Below are 19436 nucleotides of genomic sequence, written 5' to 3'. Positions count from 1 at the left end.
TTCAGGTTTAATAGAGCAGACATGGAAGAATGGAAGAAGAAAGACTCATTGGCGTAAAGGGGTGAGACAAGTTCAGATCCCCGAGAGAGTCACGACCATACACACACACGCACACACATACGCACCTCTTCACCATCGTTGAGAACGATGGTGCCGGCGCGCTCGACCACCGCAAACACCATGACGGCGCACAGCTCCCTCCTCACCGACATGGTCATGTTGGCAAACGCTGGCAGTTGATGCATGAACTCCAGTAATTGCTCTGTGAGAGGAAGACAGGGCAGAGAGAGAGAGAGAGAGAGAGGAGGAGGTCAGGGAGATCAGCAGGAGTCCTGACACCCAGAGGAGAGGGAGAGGACAGGCAGTGGACTTGCCAAAGCCCTGCGCTCCCTCAGCTCCAGCCAGGAGGGAACGAGCAGGAGAACGTGCATGGAAATAGTCGAGTCCCAATATTTGCAATGAATAGCCGACAAACGAATGATTATCCGGAGAACTTTAAAGCCAAATATCAATTTTCATTGATGGGGGGGCATTCAAGGCGAGCCAAGAAGAACTGCTGACACCTCATTGAACGACCTTTGTGTGGCTTACAGAAATCAACATTCATTGCAGGCATTTGGCACACAAGAACTACTATTGAAATCGTATTAGCCACTCTTGCAAACCAAAATCTAATTAAATAGCAGATATCCTGCGCCGGGTGTGTGCGGGGCAGGGGATTGCTATGGGTAAGCCAGTGCCCAGGCCTTTCAGCTGCAGGAGATGTGGGACACCCAGTGCTGAGGTGCAGAGTACCCCTCCCCCCCCCCCCCTAACCAGCCACCTCTGCTCCCTCCTCGGCTGGCCCGCAGCAGTCTGGGGTTCTGGCTGACCCCGTGCTCGGCTTGGCAACAGTGTCGTGTGCGAAAGCTGCAGGAGCGGTGCTGAAAGTTTAATGCGCTGGGAGAGAGGGGAGGCGAGAGGATGCGCCGGGGAGTGACCTAGAAAACCCGGCCGGCGGAGGAGGGAGGGGGCTTCTGGAGTGGGGGGGGGTGGGTGCGGGGCGGAGTTGAGTTGGCACTCGCTCCCCTGTGCTGCTGTCCACAGCCCACGCTTTCTCCTCCCTCAATCCACAGCCACATCTGTAGCTAAGCTCGGAGTATCGCTCCACTTTTTTTTTTATTATATCTTTTTATTGAAACATGCATATCACTAACACTTCAGTTGAATCACAGCTGTAGGGGTTATGATATATGTTTTGTTTTAATCCTTTTATTTAAACATGCATATCACTTCAGTTGAATCACAGCTGTAGGGGTTATGATATCACAAGCCTGGTGTGGCTTTAAAGATTTACTGCAAAGCTTACATGCAAAATGAGAACAGAAGGCTTTACAACAAATGTAAATTCACTGTGACCGATTTAAAGAAGAAAGGAGGGTGTAGCACATGTAGAGCACTGGATTGAGCTCGAATGGGGCCAACATACAAAGGATTGTCGTCGCTAGGAACAACACGCCTTGTGTTTTACAGTCAGAGTGTTGCTTCCACTCACATCACTCGCCAAACAACTTGTCAACAACAACACATCCATAGCACCTTTATTATGATTCATTAGAATATGATTAGAAAATTGACGATATGAGTCTCAGCCGGTCCTCACCTATGTCGTCGTCGGTTCTGTCCATCGGGTCCTTCTCCAGGCAGTCCCGGACGATGTCCCGACTCATGAGGGGGTCTGACGCTCGCTCGATGTCCTCTTCATCGTCGTCGTCCTCGGAGTCGACGGCGGTCTCCGGCAGGCCGCTCAGGTCCATGTCACCCGGCTCGTTCTCCGTAGCCTGCGGGACAGAGGAACAGACGAGGAAAAACCAGTGTCAGTTTGTTTGGGACAAACAAGGAGAAGGCTTTGCCTTTCTTCCACTCAGCCTCGGTGGTTGGGGAGACCACAGCCGGTGGACGGTGGCCACGTGGACTCTCCGCGTGTCCTTCGGCGAGACACTGAACAACCTACCTGCTTGCTCGTTGCTCCTGAGAAGAGTGTCAGATAAATGCCTGAAAATGAAGTGAAATGCGGGTAGTTGCTGATCACTAGCGACCAGCCGACCACGCTCATATCCACATATCAAAACCTGTGACACAGTCAACCCGTTAGAAAAGAGGCAATCTGAAAAGGCAGGAGAAATCAGGGTGAAGAGATTCAGCGTACACAGCACATACAGTACACACTGCTGAAACAGCTTCACGATCAGCTGCGACACATTGCATTTTCAACCAGAAGAGAATGAGAGAGAGAGAGAAAAGATCACAGCACCCAGGTGTTGAAGTAAGAGGTGCAGTCTCTCATCATCTCCCACTCAATCCTCTCATGCTACAAACGGACACACGGCACGTATAGAGGCGGCTGCAGCGCTTCAAAAAGCAAGGCTCTGTTGTGCAGATTGGACCCCTTTAGTAAATGGATTATAGGTATTCAGTACAGTATATGAGCGAGACAGGCATCAACACTGCATACCAAACAGTCTGCTGTGCATAGTAACAAGCTAATTAACTCCCAACTTTCCTCTTCTCTTCCCCCCTCAGCCGACTCCACTGCCTCGCAGCCCCGTCCTGTTCTCCACTGCCTCACGGGCTTCACAGTCACATCCTGTTCTTTGAAAGCACAAGATGAATTATGGGTGGGAAAAGGGAAAACGAACAAAGATGAGGAGCGAAAGTAATGCGATTACTTACGCCCGAGTGATATCGACGGAGCTCTCTTGCTCGTCATCAAACAACGCAATTCCATAAAGAACAACAGAGAGGACGCATTGCCTGCTTCGCTCTCGCACACAACAACATGAAAAAACCCTCTCAGATCTAACTAAAGCTGTGTGTAAAAGACTAAAGCGGTGTGCGTAAAAAGACTAAAAAGCATCAAGCCTTCTGCCCCGCCCCCGCTGCAATGGCGGGGACCCTCTTACCTGAACAGGGCGCCCTGCCTCGAGCCGTTTGACAGAGAGAGAGGAAAGGGTTGCCTTCGCCAACTGTCCGCAAAATCCCAGAGCCAGACGCATCTTCACCTCCCGGACTGCCAGACTGCTTTTAATGTTTCAGTCCCCGTGCCTGCCTAGTGCCTGCCTAGTGCCCGCTCTGTCACCACAAACATGTCACTTCTCCTCAAAACACCATGTGCAAAAGGCTCATTAATGATTCAGGCCAGTGTCTGAGTGGCCATTCGGGCGTCACCAGTGCACCCTGGGAGGCGGGGCCAGGGCGGGACCTGCGGGGGTGGGGCGGGGGCGGGGGCTTATGTGTATTTGTGTGTGTGTGTGTGTGGTTCACTGGGTTCATCGGGGACAGGCTTGGTGATAAGTGAGAGTCACAGATGGGGTAGGGAGGGAGGCGGTACGGAAAGACTCCCATCCAATCAACACTCAAATAAATATATGCATATGACTTGAGTATGCGTGCCTCATCATCATCTCATCATGTACCATTACCAACAAGCAGCGGGTATCTTTTATGGCGGCACTGCTGTGCATCAAATCCACACCGTTTTCTGTACTGCTCTTGGGACGTTTGAGACAAGTACCTGAAATTCTCCCAGGACATGTGCAAATAGTACTGCCTGAGCAGTCTGTGCCTGAAGAAACCTGATCACAGTACTGCCTGGGCCAAGCTGTGCCTGAAGAAACCTGATCACAGTACTGCCTGGGCAGTCTGTGCCTGAAGAAACCTGATCACAGTACTGCCTGGGCCAAGCTGTGCCTGAAGAAACCTGATCACAGTACTGCCTGGGCAGTCTGTGCCTGAAGAAACCTGACCAGAGTACTGCCTGGGCAGTCTGTGCCTGAAGAAACCTGACCAGAGCACTGCCTGAGCAGTCTGTGCCTGAGAAAACCTGACCAGAGTACTGCCTGGGCCAGTCTGTGCCTGAAGAAACCTGACCAGAGTACTGCCTGAGCAGTCTGTGCCTGAGAAAACCTGACCAGAGTACTGCCTGGGCCAGTCTGTGCCTGAAAAAACCTGACCAGAGTACTGCCTGGGCAGTCTGTGCCTGAAAAAACCTGACCAGAGTACTGCCTGGCCAGTCTGTGCCTGAAAAAACCTGACCAGAGTACTGCCTGGCCAGTCTGTGCCTGGAAAAACCTGACCAGAGTACTGCCTGAGCAGTCTGTGCCTGAAAAAACCTGACCAGAGTACTGCCTGGGCAGTCTGTGCCTGAAAAAACCTGACCAGAGTACTGCCTGGGCCAGTCTGTGCGTGAAAAAACCTGACCAGAGTACTGCCTGGGCCAGTCTGTGCGTGAAAAAACCTGACCAGAGTACTGCCTGGGCAGTCTGTGCCTGAAAAAACCTGATCACAGTACTGCCTGGGCAGTCTGTGCCTGAAAAAACCTGACCAGAGTACTGCCTGGGCCAGTCTGTGCGTGAAAAAACCTGACCAGAGTACTGCCTGGGCAGTCTGTGCCTGAAGAAACCTGATCACAGTACTGCCTGGGCAGTCTGTGCCTGAAAAAACCTGACCAGAGTACTGCCTGGGCAGTCTGTGCCTGAAGAAACCTGATCACAGTACTGCCTGGGCAGTCTGTGCCTGAAGAAACCTGATCACAGTACTGCCTGGGCAGTCTGTGCGTGAAAAAACCTAAGGCCTGTATCATGACACCGAGTAGTCGATTATGCTGCAAACAGTATTTCTATATTAGGCATCAAATATAGATCAGCACAGGAGAAGCAGCATGGCGGATACTATCACAATGCATAAGCCTTAGACTCAGGATAGCATCCGTGACTTCCTTTCATTTCGACAGCCTGCAAACATGTTAGCGAGCCACAGAGAGACTTTCACTTGTTCAAATCTAATCAGACATTTTTGTCACACAAAACGCTGCCCGTGTGTGTGTGTGTGTGTGTGTGTGTGCGTGCGTGTGTCTGTGTGTGTGTGCGTGCGTGTGTCTGTGTGTGTGTGTGTGTGTGTGTGTGTGTGTGTGTGTGTGTGTGCACCCTCACGCGCGTCTGTCGTGCATGCATCAAAGATCCATAACTGTGCAGTGTGAGCAGAAGCGTGAGTGGGCAGGGAAGGTGCTGTTAATATTTCAAGAGGGCTATTCTTGGATCAATGCTTTCAAAGCCCTTGATAAGGACCAATTTCATGATTTATTCAGACACACAACAGTGCGCCATGTTGCCCGTGACGTCAGAGTGACGCGGGTCTGTGCCTCAGTCAACGAGTCCACGAGCTGCTGTGGAGGATATTAATGGCCCTATCAAAGTACCATGGACCCCTACCTGCTCAGGAGCATCTGCTAAATGTTGAAGATATAATATAGACAGAAAAACCACGATATCTCTATTTGTACCATCAACTTCCCGTGGTTTGAACTGTAAAGTACTCGGCCACCCGGCCCGAGTGTCTCCCCAAACTCAAATATCACATTGAATCGCTGCGCTCCGCATACTACATTATTGAGTCTGTGCCAATTCGGAGCGGCAGCTGCTGTTTTGAGGGCGGGTCTAGAGGGTCACAATTGAATGACTGACAGGTCGTACCACCAATGAGGTGTGGTGGTGGTTCATTTTCAAAAGTCAAGTCAGGTTGGGTGGGCGGGGCAAACACCTGATCACTAAAGTCATTGCTGATTGGTGCCCCCAGGATTTTGGGGGAACCAATCACTGGATGGGATTCCAACATCGGTTTGGAGCTGAAAGCGTCCCAGACCCAGAAAGAGATCTGCAGCCTGCAGTAACATAGTGTATCAGACCCAGAGAGAGATCTGCAGCATGCAGTAACGTTGTGTTTTATACAGTTTGTGGAGTCATGCTGCGTACCCTAGTGCAGTAAGAGATTTACTTCAATCAATTTTCCATTCTCCATGCTGTACATTGTGTTCTGTGTTGGAGTGGCCTAAAAGCAGAAAAGTAAATGGAGTCCTCGGTCTTCTCCTTCACATGTGAATGTGTGGATCTGTATGAATGTGAGGCGAGGTGGAACTGAAAAAGAGCCTGCAACGCATACTCTGCCCTCATGGGTAAATAAAGGTTACAAACCCTCTGTGTGTGTGATTTCTTAGAGTAACTACATCTCAAGTCAGCGGAGCGGCAGAGCTGTTTATGAATGTGACTGATCACACGTAACCGATCAGTGACAGCAGACAGAGAGAGAGAGAGAGAGAGAGAGAGAGAGAGAGAGAGAGAGAGAGAAAACGAAGGTCAGGGCGGGGTGGGCAAAGAACTTGCATTGCCAAGAAGTGAAAGCTAATAGGTTGTTCCGTTGCAGCATCACCGCGCAGCAGCAGAGCTACGCCTCCGCCATTTTGGACTGAAGGATCCTACCGTAATGACACCAGTAAAACTTCCCGCCGACAAAGTGTCCCTGTCATGGTGTGTCTCTTTGTCATGGTTTTGTGCTGTTGTCCCATTGGTGCAAGCCTGCAAGGAGGCATTTTCAGTCCAAAATGGCAGCAGCACTGTTGTAAAAAAAAACACCCAAGTTTCATCTCTTGGCTTCTATACTCTTTGCGGTGCGTACGAGGTTCAGGGAAATAAGAGCTGGTGTTAAGGAGGGAAGGATAGAGAGAGTCTCTCCTTTCTTCAGTCTCTCTGAGAGACTGAAGAAAGGAGACATGAAATAGGACTGCAGGAAGCTACTTCAGGTGCGGAAACTGCGGATAAGACATAAGAGAATCTGTAGGCAAGGAGGTAAGAAGACGGAGTGTGTGCAGGTGGGAGTGAGAGAGATGGAGAGAGAGAGACAGAGAGAGAGAGAGAGAGAGAGAGAGAGAGAGAGGGAGAGAGAGAGAGAGCGCAAAATATAGAGACTGACTCTTATGGAGCTGTCACAGAGCTGCTAGCAGATGGCCCGAAGACCAGGAACAGAGACTGGGGACAGCAGAGTCTGTTCAACCTGCCCCAGCCAGACAGAGCATGACCAAACACGCACACACCCACGGACATACTGCACGATAACACACGCAACCAAACGCACACACCCACGGACATACTGCACAATAACACACGCAACCAAACGCACACACCCACGGACATACTGCACAATAACACACGCAACCAAACGCACACACCCACGGACATACTGCAAGATAACACACGCAACCAAACGCACACACCCACGGACATACTGCACAATAACACACGCAACCAAACGCACACACCCACGGACATACTGCAAGATAACACACGCAACCAAAAGCACACACCCACGGACATACTGCACAATAACACACGCAACCAAACGCCCACACCCACGGACATACTGCACAATAACACACGCAACCAAACGCACACACCCACGGACATACTGCACGATAACACACGCAAACAAACGCCCACACCCACGGACATACTGCACAATAACACACGCAACCAAACGCACACACCCACGGATATACTGCACGATAACACACGCAACCAAACGCACACACCCACGGACATACTGCACAATAACACACGCAAACAAACGCCCACACCCACGGACATACTGCACAATAACACACGCAACCAAACGCACACACCCACGGATATACTGCACGATAACACACGCAAACAAACGCACACACCCACGGACATATTGCGCGATAACACAGTAACACACGCAGCCAAACGCAGACACCCACAGATATACTGCACAATAACACGCACACACGCAACCAAACGCACACACCCACGGACATACTGCGCGATAACACACACAACCAAACGCACACACCCACGGATATACTGCGCGATAACACACGCAAACACACACACCCACGGACATACTGCGCGATAACACAGTAACACACGCAACCAAACGCACACACCCACGGATATACTTAAGCAATATAGCATGAGAGCAAGTGTGTTGTGGCGAATATATCCGGCCGAGTGGGATAACAGCTTATCAGCCGGATATATGCCACAACACCACGCAGCTCGAGTGCTATATTGCTTTTATAAAACGGTTTCCAAGTATAATAATATAATAATAATAATACTATAAGTCCGACTGGCATGGTATTCTGATAGAGTCAGTTGAAACACTACTGTAAGGCGGGACCGCAAGAACGTGCGGGTGATTTGATTGGATCGTTCTGGAGACTGAAGTTGACATTGGCCAATCCTGGCGCTTGCTGAGAAGCTGAGAGCTTTCTGGAAAGCCGACAGGCAGCTCGAGCGCAGCGCTGCATTCTCAGCGCTTGCTGAGAAGCTGAGTGCTTTCTGCAAAGCCCGACACCAACTAACGTTACGGGGTTAAATGCGGGGTTAAATGCGGGGTTAACAGCCTTTTTTTGCAAAGAAGACATTAGCCCGCATTTATTCTTGTACAAAACATAATTTTCTGCGAAGTATTAGTAAAGTTATAAGGGAAGATCGATTCACAAGGATCTGACAGCTGTCTCCGCCATTTGTTTTTTTTGAGGTAACCAAAGGCTTTTAGTAAGAGAGTTGCCATGGCAACCAATAATGTGGGTTATTGGATTTATACAATGGCTGTGAACCAATCAGATTGCTTGATTTGAGAGAGCCGTTTTATAATGCACAATAACATGCACACACGCAACAAAACGCACACACCCACGGACATACTGCGCGAAAACACACACAACCAAATGCACACACCCACGGATATACGTAAGGGATAATGTATATTGAGGCGGTGATTACGGGGGAAATAATGACCGACAGGTGGATTGAGCCCGACGCGGCAGCGGAGGGCTTAATCGTTCACCTGAAGGTCATTATTTCCCAGTAATCACCGCCTCAATATACATTATCCCGCTTAGAACACGGCCTACAACTAAATCATTCAATAATCTGACAAAAATAATTATTCAAATAGATTTTTTAATAGCGTTTTCAACGACAAAGCGGTTTCATTCGTAATTGGCACACAAGACACCACAGCTGCAACTGGTTGGCCTAATTAGTAGTGTCTTGCTGACAAAAAGCTCTTATCAATAGGGATGCGCCGATCCGATATTGGTATCGGGTATCGGCCCCGATATAGCACAAAATTCTAGATCGGGTATCGGTGGCAAATGGCCCGATCCATAGACCGATCCATAGGGGCCATTCTATTCACTCTAATTCTATGTGTGTGCAGCGTGTGATGTCATACGCTAGCAACGTGCTCAGCACGCCTGGGGTAGACTGTTTCCAAACAAGCTGATGTAGGCTAGACAGCAGCAGCTAACAGCATGGAGCAAGCCAAAGGATCACCTATTTGGAGGTATTTCATGCTAGCTACGCCAACCAGTTTGACACAGGGCTGCCCTGTTGATAAGGTGACATCACACACACGGACCCTCTCTCCCTCTCTCATCTCCCTGACGCAGCCGTGCTTGATTGAGCAACTCCGACTCCGCAGCTAGTTAACGATCTTTAACGAGCAGCAGCTGTTGCATGCTCATGTGGTGAAACGCTGTCCAGAGACAACCTGTCGTTGAAACGCTGTGCAGAGACAATAATATGGACTGTCTATCACCCTGAAGTTTGCGTGAGCACATAGCCTACATGTAAGCTGTGATACTTATGTTGTGAATAATTGTACCTCATTCTGTTTGTTTGTTTAGAATAGCCTTAAAGCCTACTTGCGACGGTCTTGCTCAATTGACTGACGGTTTAAGTAGCCTACTTTTCAGATGAAGTTACCTTACCTTATTATCAGTGCTGTTCAGGCTAATGTAGGATTATGTAGGCTAATGTTGATTATTGTGCGCTAATAATAGTAGCCTAATTCTGTATTGGTTTATTGGTGTATGGACACAGTTGAAATGTTTATTACTCTCCCTTATTAAGACAATCTGTTAATATGTGCTAAACAAGAGAGGTAACGTTAGTTACTTATATCAATACACAGTGTACTTAGCTATTGTATAACAGAAATAACTGTCATATTTGTTGGATTTACATTAAACTCAAGACCATTTATTTGCTTATGTTTATTTCAAATCCTGTAATATCTGTATGTTCAACTCAGTTCATGGAAATAATCAAAGCTCAAACAACAAAGGATTCTCTGACAGGAATTATTTCCATATTGTACCACCAACCCATGCCAGTTGACTAAGTGCATAGTATCTTAAATATAAGGTGACTAAGAATGGCAACCATATTAGTTTCGGCAACCAAAAGCTGATGCCTAGCGACTGCAGGGCTGCATGGGGGAGATGAGAGAGAGAGTCTGTGTGTGATTTATTAATATTGATTTAGGGTTTTAGGAATATAAGAAACATGTTTATTTTGGGGTACATATTTTGCTGTTTGCTGTCCCTGTTGTTTAAAATGTGGTTGCCACTGAGGCAACCACAGGCCTTTTTTTTTTTATGGTTGCCAAGGGCAACTGGACAGCCGTTAATGTCAAGCACTGGTATCGGATCGGTACTCGGTATCGGCCGATACTGGCCCCCCACATATCGGTATCGATATCGGAGGCGAAAAACGTGGATCGGAGCATCCCTACTTATCAACTGATTAATCCAGGTGTGGCAGAGCAGCGGTCGGTTGTCGAGAAATAATGACCGGTGAATATTGTTGATTGACCAATCAGAATCGAGTATTCAAGAGAGCCGTGTTCTAATGCACAATAACACAGTAACATACGCAACCAAATGCACACACCCACGGACATACTGCACAATAACACATGCACGCGCAACCAAACGCACACACCGACAGACATACTGCACGATAACACACACACACGCAACCAAAACATGCATTCAGACTAATGACTCTGCACACACAAACAATATCCAAGATATGAACACGTGCTGTTCAACAACTCACATGTACATACAACTAAAAGCACTGCAAAAGGGGGGGGGAGGAGGGCTAATGCTTCTGTGCACAGTTACAAGTGCACGCACGCACGCACACACACACACACACACACACACACACACACACACACACACACACACACACACACACACACACACACACACACACACACACACACACACACACACACACAAATAAGCCTACAGCAGGTGAGCATATCAGGAGCCAATAGGGTGGTGTGTGCTTGTGCTATGTTAAGAGGATTAGTTGCGATTGGCTTTGGGGCTCGTCTACAGTCACAAGATGGTGTGTGTGTGCACGTGCGTGCGTGTGTGCATGTTGGGAAGGCAGTTGGGCTGGTTAGGGACTGTTGCTATAGTTGCTATATTCTGTTGCTATAGTTATAGCTATATCATACAGCAGCGTGTGATCTAATTCACTTTCTTTCTATGAGTTATTTTGAGGTGAGTTTTCTTCTCTCATCATTCTTTCTTTCTTTCTCTTTTTTCATCAAGTGTTTTCTCCTTATAAATAAATAAATAAATAAATAAATACATACATACATACATACATACATACATACATACATACATACAAATAAATTAACTGAACTACCCTGCTTGCTAACTACCCAGAAATGCTCCAGGCTAAATAACTTGACTGACTACTGACCTGCGTGCAGGTTAGAGGGTTAATAATCTCACCTGTCACCATTCATTTGTACTTTTTCTACTTTTCTTTCCTTGTTCTGTTGTTTTCCTCGTGCAACAAATAAAGTAACTATAGAGCCAGGCTAGCAAAGTGACTACTTACTACTACGCACTACCTGGGTAACTACGCAGAAGGTCCCTGCTTACCTGGTAAATGTCTGACAGACTGCTGCTCCCAGAGTCGCTGGTGATACTACATCCTGAGTGGCTGGAGGACACGTGGGTCCCCTGTGGGTGCAAGCCGTCGGCCAGGTGAAGTCTGCTGAAGTCTGCGGGGAGCTGCACGCACACACACACACATACACACATACAACAAACACACACACGGTCAGTATCTCACCCCAACGCCACCACTCACTCACACCCACACTCATGCCGACTGCTGGGCCTGTTCAAAGATACTTGGGGACAGTCCACAAGTCCAAAAAATGTAATGTAAAGTAAAGTGTCTTCTAGTTATCTCCTTAGGTCTAATTGCAATTATTTGACTTATTTTCTTAACACATCTCTCCTACTTCTACGGTGGACACGACCCGTGCGCAACTATTGATTAAGGAAACATTTTGGTGAGCTAGGAATTGAAGCACACTTTCCACTTATATATCAACAAGAGCTCAACCTAAATCCATCAAATGTCAAATGTAAAAAATATAGTGTATGGGGTTTGAAGCGAAAGCACACTGTCGTGGAATCTGGGTCAATGGCTGCTGTTAAACTTGAGTCATTCAACTATACCTTAATTTATTTGATGGCTGTGGATTATACACCAATGAAATCTATATAAAGTTGGATTAAAGACGTGAGCAGAGAGTGAGGGGACAAACTGCAGCAGATATTCAAACAGCCCACTGAGGCACTACAACTCCAATAGATACACTTACGCATCAATCGGGGGTGTCACGATAGTGGAATTCTTACTTCGATACCGATAGCCAGGGAAATATCGATGGACGGACAGGCACACACCTCTCCATAATCTAGGCCCGATAAAACTTTGCACTTAAACAGCAGATTACCCCGGCTCTAGCCATCAGCCTATCAGATGACCCCTGCTCTAGTCATCAGCCTATCAGAACACTTTGAGCTTGTTGAAGCAACAGATACGCACCAATGATAGGAAGGGGAAAATCGGTCATATGCTTGATTTTTCATTAAGAGAAAACACTGCTGGTATCATACTGTTGCAAATGAGTATTGTATCTGTTTCAAATTTTTTGTATTGATACTATCAATACTTTTGACAACCCTAACAGCATACCAGCCAGCAGCATACATCAAAGAATACTAATGAGCCCCTTTTGCGAAAGCTCAACTTTATCCAAAATAATGAATGACGAGGAAAAGGCAAAACAAAGGACAATGTTATTAATGATGTTTTGCAGGGAATCTGTCAGAAACGTTTATGAAGGTTAACACAATATGGGCCTGAATAAGTAAGTAATGGCATGACATTTAGAAGCCTTCCCCTCCACCACCCTGCACTACCACCGCCAGTTAGCACAGCAAACCATCCAGCTGCTACCAGGCAACACAACGTAGAAGAATTGCTCATTTTCCAGAAGCGAAGAAAAAAAAGTCTGTATTTTGGAAATGATAAATGGGCTTTCAAAAAGTAAAAAGTAATAGGATCTTTTACACAACAGAGAGCGATGGGTGTTGAGGATGAACTATGTTAGTCCTCCTAACTGTGTGTGAGTACGCCTTTTAGGAACTGCGCACAAAAACAAGAAGCAATCATTAGACCGAGGAAATGCCCTAATTAAAGCATGCAACTCACATAACCCAAATGAACACCAGGCAGCATAGGGAAAGCCTGGGAGTAATACATACTGTAGTGTACAGTGCTACTGTAATTAGACATATTGCAAATGAACCAACCCAGTTTTCTATGAGATGAATCTGAAATGCAAAATACGCTAGTGCCCCCCCCCCCTCCCCATCCCAAGTGCAGTGCAGCAGTGAGAGCATTGCTGAATTTTAAGGAGACAAGGAAGACTAAAACAAAACAGCTACAGCAGTTAGTAGTATAGCAAACAATTTTGTGTTTTGGCTAATCTGTGTGTACTGGATATGAACACTGCTTACTCCAAATTGAGATATCTACCCTGTGATAGTGTGATAACTTCTCTGACAAAATGATCCCTGGCATGCGAGTGAAAATGTTATTTGTCATCTTGGGTCACTTACAAGATATCATCACGTTATATCGTCTGTATTTTGTAAATATTATGAGCAACTGGAGTTAACATTTTATTTCAGGTGACTTTTTTTTTTGACATGATTCTATTTTTCCCAGAATCTATACAGCATTTTAGAAATGAAAGTGAAATCCGACCAGAATGCCAGAGGGACAAGTTATGGATTTAATCAAATGGTATAAACTGGTTCACGAGGCCTGTTGATGTGAATATTTGATGGCTATATGTTTTATTTACCAATATAGTTTGATACTCCGAAGGGAGATTGCACTGTGCTGCTTTCAAGTCCCCCTTTGGCTGTGGCATGGTCATCAAGATTGGATTCACACTAAACAAACGTCAAACGTGGCAACTTAAATCAGCACAGGATACAGTAGTATCTCAGCCATTTTTATTATTATTTATAGAAAATGTGCCCTTTGATGAGAATAAAGACACAGGACGTATCTGCCCCCCCCCCATTTCTTTCAACATTACATTTATATGTTATTTACTCATTGTAACTGGTTTTGTGATTTAACTAACCCTAACTCAAAATACAGGTGCATTTTGCTTGTCGGTTTACGTTGTTACACCTTTGAAAGCCTCAAATCATACTGTATGTATGTAGTACATTGTACAACTCCTCGCTAGCTGTGACATAGTGTCCTGTACTGGTATAGAAAGGTCAGACTACTATTTCAGAGTGGGAACAATCGTTGCACCAATAAATCGCGATGTAAACAAAGCGTGCGCTGGTGCCACAGAACATGCTGTACTGCATTCAACGAAGGAAGGGGGCGTGAACTCTTCCCATCTGAGCCGCGCAGGTCAAATAGGATCTCAAATAGGTCGGATCACAATGTGTTTCCTTCCCCAAAATGAACTCGGGTGTGTGAAGGACTACACTGTCACAGCAGCGACGTGGTGAAGGAAATACTGTACATCTGTAGGTTCATTTGCAAGTAAATGGGGTTTGGGCCGTCATCTCGTCTCAAACGTACTGTGAGATAACCACCATCGTCACCACTTCTGAAGCACTCATCTGCATTACAGCTTAATTAAAGAGTTTGGGAAGAGGGGTTGGGGGGAAAGAGTTTTTCTGCCAGAATTAACACTATGCTGTATGGGAATTGGGAAACTAGTTTTGACTGCGACCTCTCAATATTCATGAACTGTACCCTGAGACGGAACCACGCTGAAAAAGTGAAGAGCTTGAAACGGTTGTAGCGTAGCGAATAATGATCTCACACAGTTCTAGTTGAGAAGTGTGTGTGTGAGCTATTTAGGGCACTTTGTCAGCTGCAGCCTACATGTTTGTGAGGGCAATCTGAACGTGAGATATGGCTCTTCACAGTGCGTGCTGTCTTCTGTGTCTTTGTGCTGCAAAGTGTGTCGAGAGAGAGTGAGAGGCAGACAGAGCATCTCTAACTCTAACAGTAACTCTGTGCGCTTCCACCGGCTCGGAGGTGTGATGTGATTACACTGTGTCAAAGATTGCCATCAGGTTTAATTATCTGGATCGCTGCACTAACCAAAATGGCCGACCGGAGGGGCCAGCCGCTAACCCCCCTCAGGGCGCCGTTTCCCCCCCCCCCCATCCCCTCATCTGGTCCAATTCACTCTGAACGCCTCCAGCTGACTTCCAACATTATTACTGACTGGACAGTGGACACTATTGTGTTACGGTGATGAATGTCATTGTTCATTTGAAACGGCGCTCGCTAAACCAAATCACATTTCCTGTTGATGACTTTGGGGCGACAAACGACACATTCCGGGCTGAGTGTATCACTCTCTAATACAAAGCTTGGAAGTCAAGTCACTGTGTGTGAAGCGATGTGACATCGTAAACTCACTATTCTAGCCTCATATTATTGTGATTGCTACATTTATCATGTGGGTACGGTGGCCGGCTTTGACCCCCTGATTGCCAGCCACTCTAGATAAGAGCGTGGGTTAAATGCCTGCCGTGTGAACTCGACGTCGCTCTAATGTGATGGTAATACTGTAATATTGAAGACATTATTATTATGCTAATGAGTGGAGGCGCACTGTGGGTAAATTGAGTTTTTCCCTCCTTATTAGTAGTGTGGAGTTTGTCGCTGCAGACTTCCACGCAGACACTGGAGGGGCTGCATGTCAATCATAATAGCTCCTCCCGCCCCGACACTCACAAGCCCCGCCTCCTGGAAAAGGGAGGACAGAGGGGAGAGATAATGGGAGGGATGGAAAGCGGGATAATAAACTCTTCGTCCTTTCTCTCCGCTCATTGAGGGCATCCGTCTGTCAGTCAATAAGCCACGCTCCATTCAGCACATGACCTCTGACCTCTTCTCTCCATCGGCATGCTAAAGACTGGGCCAAGATGGCGGCCGCCGCAACGTGAAACGACTTTTCTTTAATCAGTGGCACCACAGGACGCTTAGCTGCTTGCCGGTCGCGTGCCGTGTACAGTAAGCTGTCAGGCCTGAACGCTATGCAGAGTTTGCAAGCAGAACATAGCCTCGGCTCTCAGAGACGTTTGGCGAGCGGCGCCAACAGCGCCACGGAGACTGAGAACTGAGTCTAACCAGAACATTAAAAAAAAAAAACGTGATTAGCCTCCTAGCTTATTGTAGGTCCGTCAGTGCTCCTGTCCTTTACATTCAATGTTCTCTGGCAATCAAATGAAATAAGCTCTCCAAAACCACGAGCCAAAACTATTGACAATCAGCTGTCACAGGAGGATTAAGCTTTGCTCTAAATGCTTGACCCATAACACAGAGTCCCGCCCACATGTGAGCAGAGTCCCGCCCACATGTGAGCAGAGTCCCGCCCACATGTGAGCAGAGCCCCGCCCACACGTGAGCAGATGTGCCGCTCCTTAAATTACACTGTCGACCTAATGACCTAGATTGCTGGTCGGAAACCCTGTGGAAGAAGCTGGCTGGCTCTCAATCTCATTACCGCCTTTTATACAGGAAGCTGAGGGTGAAGCTGTGCTACTGCACCCGAAGGCCAAGCCCGGAACTGCTCGGCCTGTTTGGTGAGCTCGGCTTCTTCCAACGTTTCGTGGAACTCCAAGCGCGGTAGAGCATCGAAAATGACTCATAGTTTCAGCGAAGAGTCCAATTTCATGGGACAGAGAGATTTGTATATTTGTGGATGAAAATGTGATATTCGGGAGCTAAAACCCACAACGAAACAATTTCTCTTTCCGAACGCAAGCAGCTGAACCCGCTTGAGGCCGCCGTGCCATTCAAAACAGTTTAGACGTGGCTACAACTCTGTGCCTACATGTCAAAGAATGGAAAAATGTGGATGTTTGGAGGAGTAGGAGACCGCGGGGCAACATCCCAGAGTTTCCCCTCACCACGGCGGCAGCTCCTCGCTTTCCTGAGCCAGGCGGATCAAGAGATTAAGGCCCTTTCGGCAGGGTGTCCGATTAAATGGGCCTGATATGCTCTCTGGGCTTCCCCCTCCCTGGTGACAGCTCCAGCACTCAGGAGAAGCACACAGGCCAGCACTTAGACAGGGGAGATGATTATACGCAATGAGGCACACAGGCCATCAGACTATTATCATCATGCTTTGTTGCTGAGGTTTTTTCCAGGTGTCAACCTTTTTTTCCCCTTTAAAGGAACACTCTGCCCATTTTCAACCAGCTTTGTATCATTAGAACATCAGTAGTATATCAGAAAACTGTAAACGGTCTGTCATTTAATTTTACAGTTATTGAGTGTTAAAGTGTGGACCAGTGACATCACTGGTCCACATCAACTCAAATTAATAACTCATTAACTCAAATCAACTCTCAATAACTGTCAAACTAGATGAATGATTAATAGTTTGACAGTTATTGAGAGTTGATTTGAGTTAATGAGTTATTCATTTGAGTTAGTGTGGACCAGTGATGTCACTGGTCCACACTTTAACACTCAATAACTGTCAAATTAAATGACAGACTTCAAAACAGTTGACAGTTTTCTGATATACTACTGATGTTCTAATGATCCAAAGCTGGTTGAAAATGGGCGGAGTGTTCCTTTAAGTAGGCTTACACTTTACATGTAAAAAAAAATATATACACTTTTGTGTGTGTTTTACATGATGAACTTCATGTGACAATCTCAAATGGCTATAGTATTTTGGAAATACAGTTTGAAATTATACTTATTCTGCAATCTCGAGTTAGAGAAATAACCTATATTGAGGTATACTTCATAACTCAATTGATTAGTAGGGGTGGGAATCACCGGATACACCACGATGCGATCTCATCAGGATACAGTACGTAAGTCACGATATGAGAGTATTGCGATATATTGAGTATTGCGATATATTACGATTTGTTACCTTTTTCCCCACTGCAAATTATGTCCCCAAACGAAAACTTTATCAACGTGTTTAATCGAAGAAAAAAATTCCAGTCTTCAACCATTTTTATTTCAGCAAAATTGTCAAGTAGACAGACTGACATCACAGTCATAAATGTTGCATGCATCTGACAATTTATATAATAAAATATCGCGATACTTGCCACTCATGCGATACGATATATTGCCACACAAAATATCACGATACTCTGCTGTATTAACGCCCCCCCCCAATTGATTAGACTGCTATAATATGAAAAACATAATACTATGCTAACATACATTTTCTGACCAACTAATAAAATAAATCAACAAGAACCGTTAACTCCTTGGCCATAAGCATATTGCTGCTACTGGATGGATAAACATATGAAAAGGGGAAATAATAATAATAAAAAATATTTTTTATTTCCTCATTGACACCCATGTATATTTGAAGCAGTGGGGGTTTAATGATATTCAAGGGTTCATGGTTAATGAAATAGGCCTACACCTAACACACAAATGTAAACCAATCAATTCTATCAGCAGTATATCAGTACAAACTGCCCCCCATTACAATTTCCAATAAATTTAATATCCAAGACCAGACTGGATAAAAATACGTGTGCCCCCATCTTCAGTAGGCTATAAACTGTTTAGAGATAAGGAGACAGCATGTGGGGCCAGCAAATCAGCAAAAGATAAAGCCATAAAAGTCAATAAAAGCCTAACAAATCAAGCTTAATTGTATTGCATGGCGTGGAACGGCGTGTGCCTTCTTGGAGACAGCAGATCAAATGGAACAATAAGAGGGGAATCACACAGGTTTATATCACACAGATAAGCTAACTGGGGACTATACACACATACAGTTTCACAGCCAATGGCCATGGGCCTACTACCATGATGTCATTCATGACTGTAATAAGATCCGCTGGCTGTTATTGACTTTGCCCATGGCGGGTTTCCTGCTGGGCCAAATGAATATTTACACAGGCCTTCATTAATATGCTAAAAAAAAAAAAAGCTTATTTAATATGGCGCACGAGAGAGAAGCAGGGAGAGAGGTGAACCATCTAGCTGAGATCTAGCCTTTTCAATAGCCATGGTAGTGAAAAACACAATTCATTTCAAAAATTTAACAGAGAAAATAAAACTCTGAGGCAATTTCCATACTGAGAGACAGCCAATTGAAAAATTACCCAAATCTAGATTATTATTATTTTTTATGTTTTCCGTAATTGTCCTTTACAGTTTCAATGCATGTGTTCGCTTGTTTGTTTGTTGACTCAAGCTTGAGCTGAATGGATGTTGGGCTTTAGACGTGCTTTGGCAATGTATGAATGTGTTATCCTGTTATTAAAGATTCTTTAATTAGAGATTGTGTAAATGTTCCTTTAGAGGATTATGTAGTGCTGCTTTGGCAACCCTTATGAAAAAGAACGCGTAGTAATCCTATATACAATTGTA

The 19436-nt window shown here is 46.0% G+C and overlaps 1 protein-coding gene across 1 annotated transcript in view; it reads right to left on the bottom strand.

The window, feature by feature from the left end:
• The window catches only part of rapgef2b (Rap guanine nucleotide exchange factor 2b), a gene marked incomplete at its 5' end in the record, with an annotated part of 140845 nt that overhangs the window by 27695 nt on the left and 93714 nt on the right, over window positions 1-19436 (bottom strand). The window contains 3 exon segments of the mRNA XM_083651574.1: window positions 126-262; window positions 1643-1820; window positions 11597-11728. Coding sequence (XP_083507700.1) covers window positions 126-262; window positions 1643-1820; window positions 11597-11728 — 447 coding nt within the window.

The sequence above is a fragment of the Poromitra crassiceps genome (genome assembly GCF_964638095.1).
Source record: "Poromitra crassiceps genome assembly, chromosome: 15".
Taxonomy (NCBI): Eukaryota; Metazoa; Chordata; class Actinopteri; order Beryciformes; family Melamphaidae; genus Poromitra; species Poromitra crassiceps.
This window is presented reverse-complemented; position numbering and strand designations above follow the sequence as displayed.